The sequence below is a fragment of the Orbicella franksi genome, chromosome 10 (genome assembly GCF_964199315.1).
Source record: "Orbicella franksi chromosome 10, jaOrbFran1.1, whole genome shotgun sequence".
Taxonomy (NCBI): Eukaryota; Metazoa; Cnidaria; class Anthozoa; order Scleractinia; family Merulinidae; genus Orbicella; species Orbicella franksi.
Window position 1 is genome coordinate 13,609,592 of NC_138154.1, and position 13,919 is coordinate 13,623,510.

General features: G+C 39.8%; 2 protein-coding genes across 3 annotated transcripts in view; both read right to left on the reverse strand.

The window, feature by feature from the left end:
• LOC145499976 (M-protein, striated muscle-like) overlaps nt 1-7,598 on the reverse strand; it is a 60,274-nt gene extending 52,676 nt beyond the window's left edge. Inside the window, exon 1 of one of the 2 annotated variants that reach the window (XM_081479494.1) lies at nt 7,508-7,598. Coding sequence is in view for 1 of the 2 variants with exons in the window: in XM_081479493.1 (XP_081335619.1) it covers nt 2,298-2,418 (121 nt within the window). In the remaining variant the exon portion in view is untranslated. Of the gene's footprint in view, nt 1-2,297; nt 2,638-7,507 lie in introns of those variants that run through there. The other variant, XM_081479493.1, reaches the window with a different exon arrangement.
• Nucleotides 7,599-7,911: 313 nt separating this feature from the next.
• Nucleotides 7,912-11,282, reverse strand: LOC145499980 (uncharacterized). Its single transcript, XM_081479497.1, has 2 exons — nt 9,731-11,282; nt 7,912-9,369 (listed from the first exon to the last, which is right to left on the reverse strand). Exons 1-2 carry the CDS (start codon nt 10,226-10,228, stop codon nt 8,428-8,430), a joined length of 1,440 nt encoding a protein of 479 aa, XP_081335623.1. The 5' UTR covers nt 10,229-11,282; the 3' UTR covers nt 7,912-8,427.
• Nucleotides 11,283-13,919: the final 2,637 nt, after the last annotated feature.

Here is a 13,919-nt window from a genome sequence, read left to right on the forward strand (position 1 = left end):
AAAAAATGACTGCATGTGGTTTTGTTTGATCTTACCAAAATGCATTAGTAGTGTAAATTGCGCACGCGCTGGAAGGGTAACTTCCAATATACATCGGGCGCACTTCCGGTTTCTTTAAATGCTAAAGGAAACGCGGTTTTTCATTAAATCCAGTTTTTTTCCAACGAATTTCGACTAAACCTAACGTTGAAAACATAGCTATGCGTTCCTTTTCGAAGTCATGCTTTTTTCAGAAAATTATGAGTTTTTCAATGTTTTGAAACTCTCTCAAAATCTGAACTTTTAGAAATGAAACAAAATCTATGCATAGCGCAATGATTAAAAAATTAAAAATTAAATCAATGAAAAAATCCCGATAAAGTAATTTGCCTGGGAGCCAATATTAGTCACATGACCAAGGGTGTGACCTGATGACGTCATCACTGGTGTTACTGATCATGCAAAAGTTAAAACACACGAAATAACTCTGAACTAACTAAAAATGATGAGGTTATATAAGAATAAATTTTCCTTAGCAACGGCTCGTAAAGATCAGTTAATGGGCCCTTAAGATGATTCCTCAGTATTGCATTGCACATCCCTACTGTGCACGATTTTTGCGTCATTAGCACGCGCAAATGAGCGTGTGTACGTATACAACGTAAGAGATTTCCCTCAAGCCAAGCTCGACTGACGAGCCATGACTCCTAAACGAGCACCATACCATATGTTTTTTATCGCACATTTCGAGTAACTGCATTATTAGGAACAACCACAAAAAAATTGAAAACAACCTAACGTCAAGTGTTATTTCTAGGGAATCACCTTATAGACAACTGGGACACAACGCCACAGCGCAACTACATCATCGCAGCACTGTAGCATTGGAGCACTACTTAATTGCTCCACTGGCACACTAAGACATTGTGCGACTGCGCCACAATCCCACAGCGTCCCTACGTCACTGCATCACTCAGTAACTTTGTTGGAGCTTAGCTGCGCCAGTGTACTGCTGTGCCACTGTGCAATTGATCTACTGAGGCACCACGCCATTCTGCCACTGCAGCACAATCCCACCGTAACACTGCGTCACTCTATCACGTGATAGCTGGGACGGTGTGCGACTGCTCCACTGCACCATTGCGCCATTGCACCACTGCACCAATGCGCCAAGCTCTATTGATAATTTACACTGATCTAAAGAGCAGGGGAGATGGAATTCCTACTACGCCACCTCAGCACTTTTGCGCCGGTGCGCAAAAAATAATGTACCCTGACAACAAGAACAGGGGTAATGTAATTCCTAATAAGGCACGAATACCTACGATCATGAAACTCCACAGCAGATCGCTACTGCATCGAATCTCGAAAAAATAGCTTCTAATCGGAATAGCAGGGCTGCTCTGTACCATTTTACCATTGAACAGTAAGAGTGTGGCTAGCGTAGGGGACCTGAAGAATATTCTTAGTTTTTCTTCCTGTTTCTTAATACATGTAAAACCCACCGTCATTCCTTGTATAAAGAAACAAATGTCATATAATAAAGAGTACATCTAAACTCCAAGAATAACAATAAATGTTACTTAAATAATCCTAAACAATCTTATAAACATCTTACAAACGAAGTGATAAACCATTGATATTTTGGTATAATTTTGATGGTAAAACAAAAAGACTGTGTAACATAATAAATATTCTTTGAGGCCTGTTCCAGGTAATCAGATTGTAGGGAGTGTTAACACTGAGATTGCGGTGGTAGAAAATTTTGCACCACTCGCTCTACTTCATGGTATTGTTAAGTATTGTTTTTTTCTCCTTTGTCTAGCCCTGGGTCGCTCGCTTTCGGGATCTTCTTGGCTATTTCCTTGATCTCTTCCGTTCTGCTTCAGTCAAACTCTGTCTTAGCTTGAAAACGGAATATCAACTTCGCTATCGTTTGTTGACATAACAACAGAAACGAGTTTTCTTTCTTAAATGTTAAACTTCTGCAATAAGGAAGCAAGTAATTCTTTATTTATCTGTCCTCGGGAACAATCGTCTCGCTAAAACAAAAAAACCTTTCTCTTCCAAAATTGTTAATGCGATTTTCATGCTATTTCCTGCTAGTAAAACGCGGGCTGACCAAAAGCGCAGTATAACGTAACGTGATCTTTCAGCCAGAAAGATCGAGTTCTTGAGCTCCCCCGTTCGGAGTACCTTGATACTCCCTTCCCCCTCCCCCATAGTCTGTATGGACGGACGGACCCCTGCTCGCTCGCTGGTATGGTGTTGCCATAACAAAATTACCTCGGGTTAATGGTTTAACTAAAAATTCTTACCCTGCTCCACTTGAATCGGAAACGGCTGGTCTTTGGGTTGCTGCTGGCGCGCTGGCGCCCTGGAGGCTGCTTTGGGGGGTTTAGCAACAAAAACTTTTACTTTTCGAATGAACCATTCCATTTTTCCTAAAAAAGGAAACAGTATGATGACACACCGATATCACAAAAGGACCAAGCACTAGAGATTCTCTATTTCGGGTTACTTTCTCATATATTTTTGTATTAACTGTCGGTAGAATATTTACAGTCAAACTAAGTAAGGCGTGTCCTTCAAGATTATATTAATGAATTGACTATTTGAATATTGAACCCGCTAGTCGTTTCAAGAATGCAATAATGAAATGATTAATTGAGTACTGATTCTACTAGTCGTTCCAAGAATAAGGCTAACAGGTTCAATATTCCAAAAGTCAATTCATTACTGCATTCTTGAAACGACAAGCGGATTGAATATTCAAATAATCAATCCATTAACGTAATCTTGGCGGTAGGCTTCACTTGGTTTGACTGTAACAATTTTTATATAGCTGGAGTTAATTGATTTATGGTCACGTGGCAGTGGCTAACGCTCCCACTCACCAGAGGTTACTTTAGCTTGGCATTGTTGTAGTGTCGTGACTAATTCCGCACGCGTGCAATGTATTAGGAACTAGGCACGTAATATAAGAATTGTTTTCGCTATTTATATAAGCAGGCGTAATGTACGCACAGTGTGTGTGGAAACCAAGATGTAGCGGTCCCTTCGTATGTATTAAAAGAAGGAGTTATTTTCAGTATGACTCTACGTTGACGACAAGGATAATAATAACAACAACAACCATGTTATTTTACTTAATACACAGAATATTATACAGCAAGAAAATAAACTAAACTTAAGGTAATTCCCCTGAAATAAAACTGTCAATAGATTTGTGTTCAAACTTTGTCCACTGAATATTTATCATATGAGAACTTTAATTATAAAATAAAAAGGGGGGTGCCCATGCTCGTTAAGGAGCAGTGACGCATTGAAAATATCCCATTTTAGCATTATTTAATGCTTATTACAAGAACGCATTACAAGTTATTGTAAAATCTTTGTGAACCCAGACTCATGAAAACACGCCTCAAACTACAGTCAATACTTGTGTCGGACCGAAATAAACTTTTTAAGTTTGATTTTGACAGACAGCTGAATCCTTGTTAAAATAGTGGAACCAAATTGCTTGCCACGGCTATCAAACTGCAAAATAGTAAGGACTACAGTGCAGCTCCTATTTTCCTTATTTATTCAATTTTCAACAACAGAAATCAGATCAGTCTTTTCTCACGCAAAGCTAATGATTAAAATGACTGGAAAAAAATTTGGGGTACCCGGACTCGTTAGTGAGCTATAGCCATTTTTCAACTGGCAGAACTCAATATCAAGGCAAATCCGCCATGCTTTCAATGTGCGCGTGCACGAACGCGCGCTAATGACACCATAAATTATGCGCAGTAAGGATGCGCAATGCAACACTGGGGAATGACCTTACTGATCTCGACTTTGCAAGATCGGTCGCAAGATCGCACTTTGTGCACGCGTGAAGGCAGTCCGCTGCTCAGTAAAGCCCGCAATTCCACGCGAATAAACGCGAATACCCACGAATAGTGTTTTATTTTTTGTTGTTGTCGTTACCAGCATAAGTGGTAGAAGAAGAGTACCACAAAAACCCGTAGGTGAGACTGGCCTAGTAAAATGAATGAAGAAAACTTGACGAGTAGTTTTTTTCCTGCTGTTTTTTAGATTGATTGCCGGCGCGATCGATCGGAACATCAACATCACAATTTTCGTTTACGTTCCAGCACAGCGGTTTAAAAAGAATGTTTTTTTTTTTCATTTGTAATTGCCTAAAAGATGAATGTTTTCGAAGATATAAATAAGCGATATCGCAAATGGCTCACTAAACTGGGTGGAAACAAAGTTTCACGAAATAGGCCTCGCGCCGCCATGTTTGTTGTGAGTTTTGCAAACTTGAAATCTCGCGCGCTTTCTCGCGACCCCTCGGGTAATCGCGTGATGCCTAGCGCTGAAGTGCGCGTTAGAGTCCAGGCTTCTCACGGAAAATATTACTGTTTTGAGTCTCCCCCGGTATTCTGACGTCCGTGACATCAAAAACGTCCGATGCTTTAAGCTCTCTCGTCTGATAGGAGACGATGGTTTCTTAACAGCGTCGCTGAAATTTTGGAATACCGTTTACGCCAGAAGAATGGCAAAAAAGTACGACCATGACAAAGTTAGCCTGCGACTGGCACAAAAAGGGTATTTAAAATAGCAACATTTGATTAGAGAAATTTGGTTGAGTAGAGGCGGTTCGTTATTTTTTTAATAATTAAAAGGGTCTAAATTTTTTTTTTTTCATTTCTTGGTCCCGAGTCCATATTAAAATAGTTTATAACTTCCTGTTTGTGATTGCAGCACTGCGTAAAAAGCCGAACAGGCCCGAATCCTTCCGAATACGAGTCGGAGCACGCCGCGTATACCGACTCTAACTCTAAACACACCTTGAATGCATCCTGATACAGTCCAGCCTGTTTTTTGTTATGTTTTGTTGTTGTTGTTGTTGTTTTTCTGCAGAATTTGAATTGAGGGAAGGTTACTCCGGAAAACGTTTTTTTTTTTTTTTTTTCTGTCAACGCTAGTAAAAACCGCGCACTAAGACTAGTCACTCACCGATGTTTCAGCCTCAAAAGTGTAGGTTTTCCTTACGAAATTCGTCTCCAAAGAAGCCCAAAATTCGACATCGTTACCGCCATTTTGAACAATACTCAGCAGCCAGGCCGCGTTTTCTTGATGTCATTCCGTCCAAGACATTTTGTCCAAATGGCTTCCGACAAGCCTTTTAAACTACCACTTTGGGTTATGGCTGCTCTGACGCCGTATTATTTTGGGCCAAACATGCTCTAAACTCCGAAAATGAAAGCAGTGAAGATAGGGAAGTGGATAATGGCTTGGAAAAAATACATTTTACTGACCTTGTGAAGGATGCAAAGTCAGTTGCAGGTTTTTCTCTTTCCCGCCAATTTCTAGTCGGACGAAATTACGTCACATAAACACGGCCAGCTGCCAAGTACAGTTCAAAATGGCGGTCTCCGCAGTCGCTTCTTTAGAGACGAATTTCTTCAGGATAGCAAGCACTTTACTTTCGCGGCTCCAACTTCGGTGAGTGGAAAAGCTGAATGTTTATTTGCTATCGGCAAACCTGTACCTAAGAACTTAAGGTGGTCTTATACCTAAAATTTTTTTTTTTTTTGCAAGACAACTCTGTGGAACAGTTTTGGTATCACGTTAAAGGACTTTGCACTCTGACTTCAAAAATGAGCTTTTCCAGCTCACGTGCCACGATAGTTAATGAATAACTAGCTCCTTAGTGTTAAAAAGTGGTGTTCATTATAAACACGATAACGTAATAATGAATGGTTCGAGAAGTATGGAATTAAGTTCATCCTGTCCATAAGCAAGTTGTCCAGGAGACAAACCTCAGAAAACAGTGTTTTGATGGGGTTTTTCTCGTGAAATATTGAAAAAGTATATTAATATTAACTAATATTAACTATATTAACTAAATAACAGGGAAAAATTTCATAAATTGCAAATTTTGGAGGTTTAAGACCTAGATAATTGTGTCCTTCATCAATGTTGAAAATTTGACAACATTCGGTTAAAACCCAGTGGTGATATCGTGTGCGAGATATTGATGATCCGTCTATTTGATCATTTTGAGAAATAAGGCTTTAAAGTTTTACTTCGGTCTCCGAGAGCCCAGATTAGCCCTGTGAACTAGGGGGGGGGGGAGGTTAGGGGCAGGGGGAGGGGTATATTTAAAGGTTTTACATAAATGTTTCATTGAACACCCGAATACACACCAGTCATAGAAATGTTATCCAAGTATAAGGAGCGTATAAGATGGTAGAAGAAATAATGTTCAGGACCATGATGCAAAATTCTCATAACTAGACATCTTTAAAGCGTTTGTGTAAAATATCATTAAAATGTACTGAATTGAATCCATTTTGTGAGTACTTTTAGACTGTAAACAATGGTTGCTATGGGTGTTGCTATGTTGAAATATAGCTAGAAGTGTTCAGATTTCTTAATTTAAACGTAAATTCAGGAGTAATTAGAGGAAAATCGTTTCAAAATACGATTTACAAATGGACAGGGATGTTGAATCTTCATGTTCCAAAAAAATGGTTTTCTGGAGAAAAATTTATATCTTAAGAGCAAAGTAAACAAAAAGAATACACCGCAGGCCCGCGGGGGGGGGGGGGGGGTACTTCCAGAAACGTTGGTTGGGGGTGTGCAGCCCACTTCCCAAAACCCTTACCTATTTTAATATGAGCAAAATCTGCGTTTTTTTGCTACCCTATTTTCATTTCGACCTGACCAAAAATTCGATAGCTTATTTATGGCCGTTGCGGCTGACACAGTCACCCTAAACATAAGTTATGAAAGGCTTTTGTTGACGGTCTTATTGATAATGATCAGAAAGTAGCTTCTTCTAAGAAACATAGCCAACTCAACATCAGAGTGCTAAAACCATCCCCAATTTATAACCAAAATGGCCAAAGTCGATACCCTATTTATGAGCAAAACGGCTGAAAAATCCTAGCTTTTGGGGCCGCACATACCTATATAGACCATATAAGGGAGTACCCCTGGGGGTGCTGGGGGCCAAGGTATTTACTTCGGCCGCCATGTTTCATGTACAGAAGCTGTTCACCAACAAGGCGGACATGTTTTGCCTAGTCCTCGCGCAACACCATCAAGGACGAGCGATTCTCTGGCCACAATCTTTTCAAGCTATTACCGTCATTCGATTTATCTTGCAATATCTTCAACTCCAGTTAATTTAAAATAACATTTTCCGAATACTCAGAATTGACTGGCGTGGCAACTTTAGTCGTATCGCACTGGCCTAAGAAGCTAATCGGCTTTTATATCGAAAACTACAGCCCATGGACTTACTAATATTGTGAGGCTAACTATTGTCAAAGACTTATATAATCTTCTATCTAGTAGGTGATTTTACACCACTTGGTGTGATCCTGTACGATATCACTGCTTCGTTTGTTCTTTAATTTTGCTAGATGCCGCCTACTAAAAGTACATAAGAGGACAAACAACAATACCCACTCTTATAACTGGAACACTGCGGTCTTCCAAAACGGAATACATGACAAAAACCTACCTGTACTACCACGAAAAGATTGAATTTTTGGACGCTGAAGCAAATAGATGAAGTTGTTTCTCAGCTCCTGGGCCGATACGACTGAACAGGAACAGGTTGTTTTAAACAGTCATTTAGTTCTTGAGTTATTCAGGAAAGCAAACACGCCCTCAGGCATAATGCATCTGACTCGTTAGCTGCTAAATGCACAATATCAAGTGTATTATCAATCCAGCTAAGAACAGTGGATTGAATAAAATGACAGCAGTCTACTTTCTATCCCAATTTATTTTATTTCCATCTAACGATGTGGTCGTGTAATCTTATTCGTGGCTTACATGTGATCTTGTTTGTGTAATGGCACATTCCTTGAAGTGTATTTCTTCAGGTGTAACATTACACAAAAATTTTGACAGCGTGTCGCTTGCTACGTCAAGTGTGTAAGTCATGGATTACCATACTAGGCATCTAGATCGGAAGACCGCGAAACCCAACATTTTCTTGGCATGTGACTACAAGTAAGTATCGAGACTACAGCTCTAGCCTGCAATGCAGGTGCCACAAGGCCATAGTCTTTTGGAACGACCATGTTCTGTGGTCTCTATCTCTAATTACCACACCTTAGGAAGTGTTTTTAAAAGCAATCTCTATTGTTAGCAAGATAAAAGCAGTAGACGATAAGATAAACAAGATTTTATTACAGCAGGAATTAATTTTCGTACCATTTGTTTTCGACAACAATGAGTCAAATTCAATGCATCCTGTTATCTAGAACTTTGGAACTTTACACAAGAAAATTAACTGAGCGATCTCAATGTTGTTACAGTCCGAGAATATCCAACAATTTTGAAACTTATTCATTTTGACTTCTATACCAACAAAATACTGTATCAGTTGCTTTTCATAGTCAGGAACTGTAATTTCCCGTTGTTAAGCAATGATCAATGAAAGGACTGAGGCTCTGCGTTTTCGTCAGACGCAACAGATTGTCGAGCCAACTCATAAACGCTATGGCTAGATTCATTATTGCTAGCCGAATCCTGATTGTTTTTATCCCCGACGACAGACTTCAACCAAATGCTTATGATCACAACCAAAGCACTCTGAATAGCGCTTGAGATCAAGCTTTCGTCAAAAAACTGCTGACCGATTAAAAAGAATGAAAACTGCACTAACAAGACTGACATTCCTGCGGCAACTACCAGTGCAAAGTTAATTGCGTTCTTCTTCTCCCACCCCTCGATTCCGAAAAAAAGAAAAGACAACACGTAAAATAAAAATGCCAGCATCACTATAGTTGTTACGATTGGCAAAGCCCAGAACGGCTCTGTGATTATGCCGATCATTACCCACAAGGTGTGATGTAATGCGATAAAACAACCTGGAAATGCAGTGCAAAGAAAACAAGATACTGGCTCTTCCTGTTCAGGCTCTGAGTTCCTGTTCTCCCCAGTTTCCCCAGAAATTGCACCGTCGTTACGACCTCTCAGAGGACTCAGAGAGTAACGAAAGCGACGTAAACAAAGCAAAAAAATGAAAAAGAGGTAAGTCAAAGGATAAATTACTTGCCGGCCTTGGATGCTGTAAGCTGCAGCAAAAACAGCTATAACTGTGCCCAACCAAAACAAAACAAATACGAAAAGTAGAACTGATTTAACCTTAATTTTCAATTGTTTATCCTTGTAGCGTTCCTTACATTCTGTTATAAATAAATTACTGATGCAGTAACTTCCTATTAAAGAGGAACACAAGATAAGCCAGCATATTTGAGGAAATGCCTTGATGACGTTCCTGAAGTTGTGTTTAGAGCTTGCCTCTACAACACATTCAACATTGTTTAGTGAAGGATTAAAGTTGGATGGGTCGATGGCAATATCCTCAAGCTGTTAAGAGAAAGGGACATTTAAAATGTTAAACAAATAAAAATAGGATGTGTGGGTGCAAACTGCGGTGACCAAAAGTTTTGTATATTGAACAAAGTTTCTTTGTTCAATCTACAATTTGCATGGTCAAGCCGTGTCATGCGACGTGTTTTCTATGGCGCAAATTGCTTTAAACACTTAAATTTGAACTAATTCGACAGGAATAGAACATGCAATATCTTCCTTGAGTTTTAGATAAAAGATCATCTCATTCGTTTTGAAATGAGTAGGCAAAGGTAAATCTTTCACATTGTAAACCACGCAGCATTAACCAACAATAACATTCTCTGGTAAAGTGTGCAACTGAATACTGGATCCTTACCGTCGACAAAAATTGGAGTAGCTTTCTCGTCTTCTCGTGTGGATTGCAAAATTCATTGATTGTTATGTGGAGGTCTTCCTGCCTTCGGTGAGGCCATATGGTCGCCAACGAATATAGGCTCATGGCTTGGAGGCTCAAGTAGCGATCACTCACATACAAGCATGATCGACTCCAAATAAATTTCAGCTGTTCTACTTCAGTGAGATTGACGGTGGAGTTAATAAAATGTACCCAGATGTTTATAAGTTTAGATGATGAGTCTTCAGAGGGGTAGATAGCATTCGAGATGTTGAAGTAATTATCAAGAGGTGGCTTTGTAGATGTCAGGGCATCATGAATTTGGTAGTCGTATTTAAGACAGCTCTTATCGATCCTTGGCTCGTCCGGGCTTTTTGTTGCGTTAACCGTGTTCAAAGGCGATACGGATGTTGTCGTCTGAAATTTGACCAATAGTAAAAGCAGAAGAAGGTACCGTTTGATAAACCGTCTACAGTTCATGATAAAATCGTACCTTTCATCTCATTTTAGGAGTTAGCATAAAGTAACAATCTTTGAGTTTTGCCTCATATACATGTTACGTAGCTCGAGGCTGTTAGACAATTATTGTTTTGCTATATAAAAGCTGGCAGCTAGCTATTTTTGCATATCTTCACCAAGGCAACGATACATGTGGTTTGGAGTTCAGGAGGGGGTGCTTCCAGAAAAGTTGGGTGGGCGTGTACAACCCTCTTCACAAAACCTTTGCCCTATTTAAGACCAAGATCTGCGACTTTCCCTTCACCATTTATGACCTGATCAAAAATTATAAATTCGACTCACCTTTTAAGACCTGACCATTAAATCAATACACTATTTCAGACCTGCCCTGTAATTAGTTTTCTACTTCAGACCGATGTTAAATACATTGTGAAGGGCTTTTGTTGATGGTCTTATCGATAATGATGAAAAAATAGTGAGAAAAAAAAGCCAATTTCTGGCCGAAACGGTTAAAAACCATACCCTCTGGGGTCGCACACTCGGCATACCTATATAGCCCATACAAGAGAGTTCTCCCCCGGTAAGTAATAACCCACGAGCAGTTAGCTAATGACCCGTAGCTAGTGAAGAAACGTATTTTTAATTCAAAAACAGTCTTTATTATATGGCTAGCTCCGTGAGCGGGCAAGATGAATCAAATCCTGCGCTGTGATTGGCTACCCGAGCGGGCAAGATGGAGCTATCTTGCCCGCTCGAGACTACCCGTCGTGTCTCGCAAGAAAAATTTCCCCGAAAGCCATATAATAAATCCTTTATTGACCAAGCTTGTTCGGCCAAGATGGCTGGATATTGGCCTTATTCTTCTTTTGCGTGTTTATGGACCTCGACTCCGTCTCGGTCCATAAACACGCAAAAAAAAGAACTTGGCCAATATCCAGCCATCTTGACCTCACACTTGGTCAATAACCCATATGTATTACCATAATCTAAAGTTCCGGTTATGTAAACGAAAACATGTTATTTAAACATGTCGCTCACTTAAATGGTTACATGCCGGCGCTGCATTCCATGCATTCTTTTAGCTTTCCTGTCATCTTTCATCGCAGAGAATTACCTGTATATATGCATCAAACGCCATGTCAATAAGACATACCCTAAGATGTTCTACACAAACGCGGAAACGAACCGAAATATCAAGAGATCAAGGATCAAAGATTGATACGAGAACGCTAAAATCATTAATTAGCGCTTGATTAAACAGTATTGTTAATATATGATAGAACCAAACAAAAGGAAGGCTGTGTATGAGGCAGAGGATTTAAAATGAGCTCTGAGAGTTCATTTCAGTTCAATCCGTCTTCGTGCCGTTGGGCACATAAGGCCATTATCAGAGATCGCCAATGCTGCCTGTCTTTCGCTTTCCTCTTTTGCTTTCTCCAGATTACTCCATCTGCCCGCATCTCTAAAGCTCAAGTAGCGTTTTAGTGATTATCAAGGCGTAAAAAGTTCGCGTTGACCTTACTCAGTAAAGTCATTATATAAGCTATGACATTGTTTTACGTAGTAATTATGGAAAGTCGAGTTCCCCACGAAGATATCTAGATTTCGTTATAAAACGTATATCTTTTTGCCAACTTCTGATCCTGACGGGTGAGGTCTCTGGCTTAAATAGAAAAACTAATAAGTTTGGTTTCGGAAATATAAAGTTTGAAACAGGGTTGACATCACCTTTCTTATCTTGCTCTTAGTTACATAACTATGTTCTGGGTATGCGTGACTAGCGTCAGAGTTCCATTATCAATGTTGTTTGTTAATTATTATAATTTCTCATATTAATAATAACGGAAAGTTGTTTTTGAAATATATGTCGCCATGTTGTCTCACAAGAACAATGACGCCCATTAACATGTCGTTACTAATTTCCAAAAGAATCACTGACACTTCAGCGTAGAAAATTCCGGCAGCGAGAAAGAAACACGGTGGGACCAAAATTTACGTCGTCTAAGGTCTCTAACACTTTTACCGTGGACAGCTGGCAAAGACTAGCTCATTGGCTAGCATCAGGAAGCAGTTCTGTAGCCCGCGAAAAATTCATCGTGGAGGAAAAATTATCGGCTGAAAGAATATTAGCCTGTGTCGCAGACGGAAATTTTCTCGCTACAGGTTGCATCGGCGACGCAGGCGAAAAAAATATAGGATCGAGTGCAGCGAGGTCTGTACGGAAATTCTACCTTATTTTCCTTGGACAGTATGGTTCCCGAGCAGACTTGGTTAATAAGAATAGAAAGAAAAAAGAAATTGCTACATGACTTGGTGTTTGAAACTCGCGTGCTGCAGAAAATATTATCAAGTGAAATTCTTAAAAAATCCAATAAGCCGTTCTGGTTGGTTGTCTAAGCTGTCGTGTAGTAAAAAGAATGAGCACTTATCTAATGGTGTTATTAGTCGAGTTAACTACGCAGAAAGGCGACTTAGAAGAACAAATGGAAACAGGGGTAGTTTGTCCCGTATGCGTTACACCAAAGAATGAATCGAGATCAAGTCAAAAACTAAAACTGGAACCATAGTTAACTAACTACTAACTATGCTGGAACTACACTAAGATTTGACTAAAACTACATCGTCAGACATAATTGATAACGAGATGCGGAAAATTCTCAAGTGTCTTGTTTTGCTCTTGTTTTGTTCGTGTCTAGCGGTCGATACTAATTGTTCTTATGAGATGGCTATAATGATCTGTTCCTGATCATTCACTGGCAAGACGATTCAACAAATGACTCTGAGATGGTTTCTTATTTATTAACAAGCAAATTGACAGGATATCATAAATATGGCACTGACTTACGATCTGAAAAACACATAAGCATAGTAATCAGATCATATCATTCCCTGTGAAAGAGCGTGTGCTAAAAGCCCCCTCCCCCCCCCCCCCCCCAAAGAAGATGGTATTTCGCGTTGTCTTAGAAAATAATGCACCCTTGGGGTCTAGAAATTAAAAACTGCCTGTGGGCGCAAAAAGCGAATCGAAAATGTGTTCATCTGAGACGGGGCGATAATTACGCTGGAAACACGACATCCGGGATTTGCACTCTGTAATTTCCAGAGGTGCATCTGTACTGAAAGAAACAATACACCCTCAGCTCCAATAGCGGGTATACACCAGTTATATTTCCCTTAACAATTAAATTATGAGCTCGATATTTCTATGAGGTGAAAGTTGATGAGGCAGAAGGGAGCAAATGATCATAATTGCTAAAACAGAATTCTAATTGAAATTGACTTCAACTAGCAAGTAACAAATATTTTACCACAATTGCTACTAATCTCGTAATCCGATTGGCTAATTTGCCGCTGTCGATAAGAGTTCAGACAACGCTGCTCGCTTCAATGCGTCACGCGATGCCTTTTTCAGCTCGCGCTTTGCAAAAAAAAACACATTTTCTTTGGCGTTGATATTGTGGTAAGAAAACAAATCGAATGTGGTTTAGCGTTGTCTGTACTCTTATCGACAACGATACGCGTCATCACAGTGGCCAAGATTTTTTATGGATTCAGTTGGCTGCGCCTCGTGAGTCCACAACATCATGACCACTGTGATGACGCGTACTCGTTGTCGACAGGCAACGCTAAACCACATTTGATTTGTCAAATTTCGCTCGGTTTGAAATTGCAGTTGTGTGTGCGCGCGCATGCTTTTTTTTTTCCAATAGTC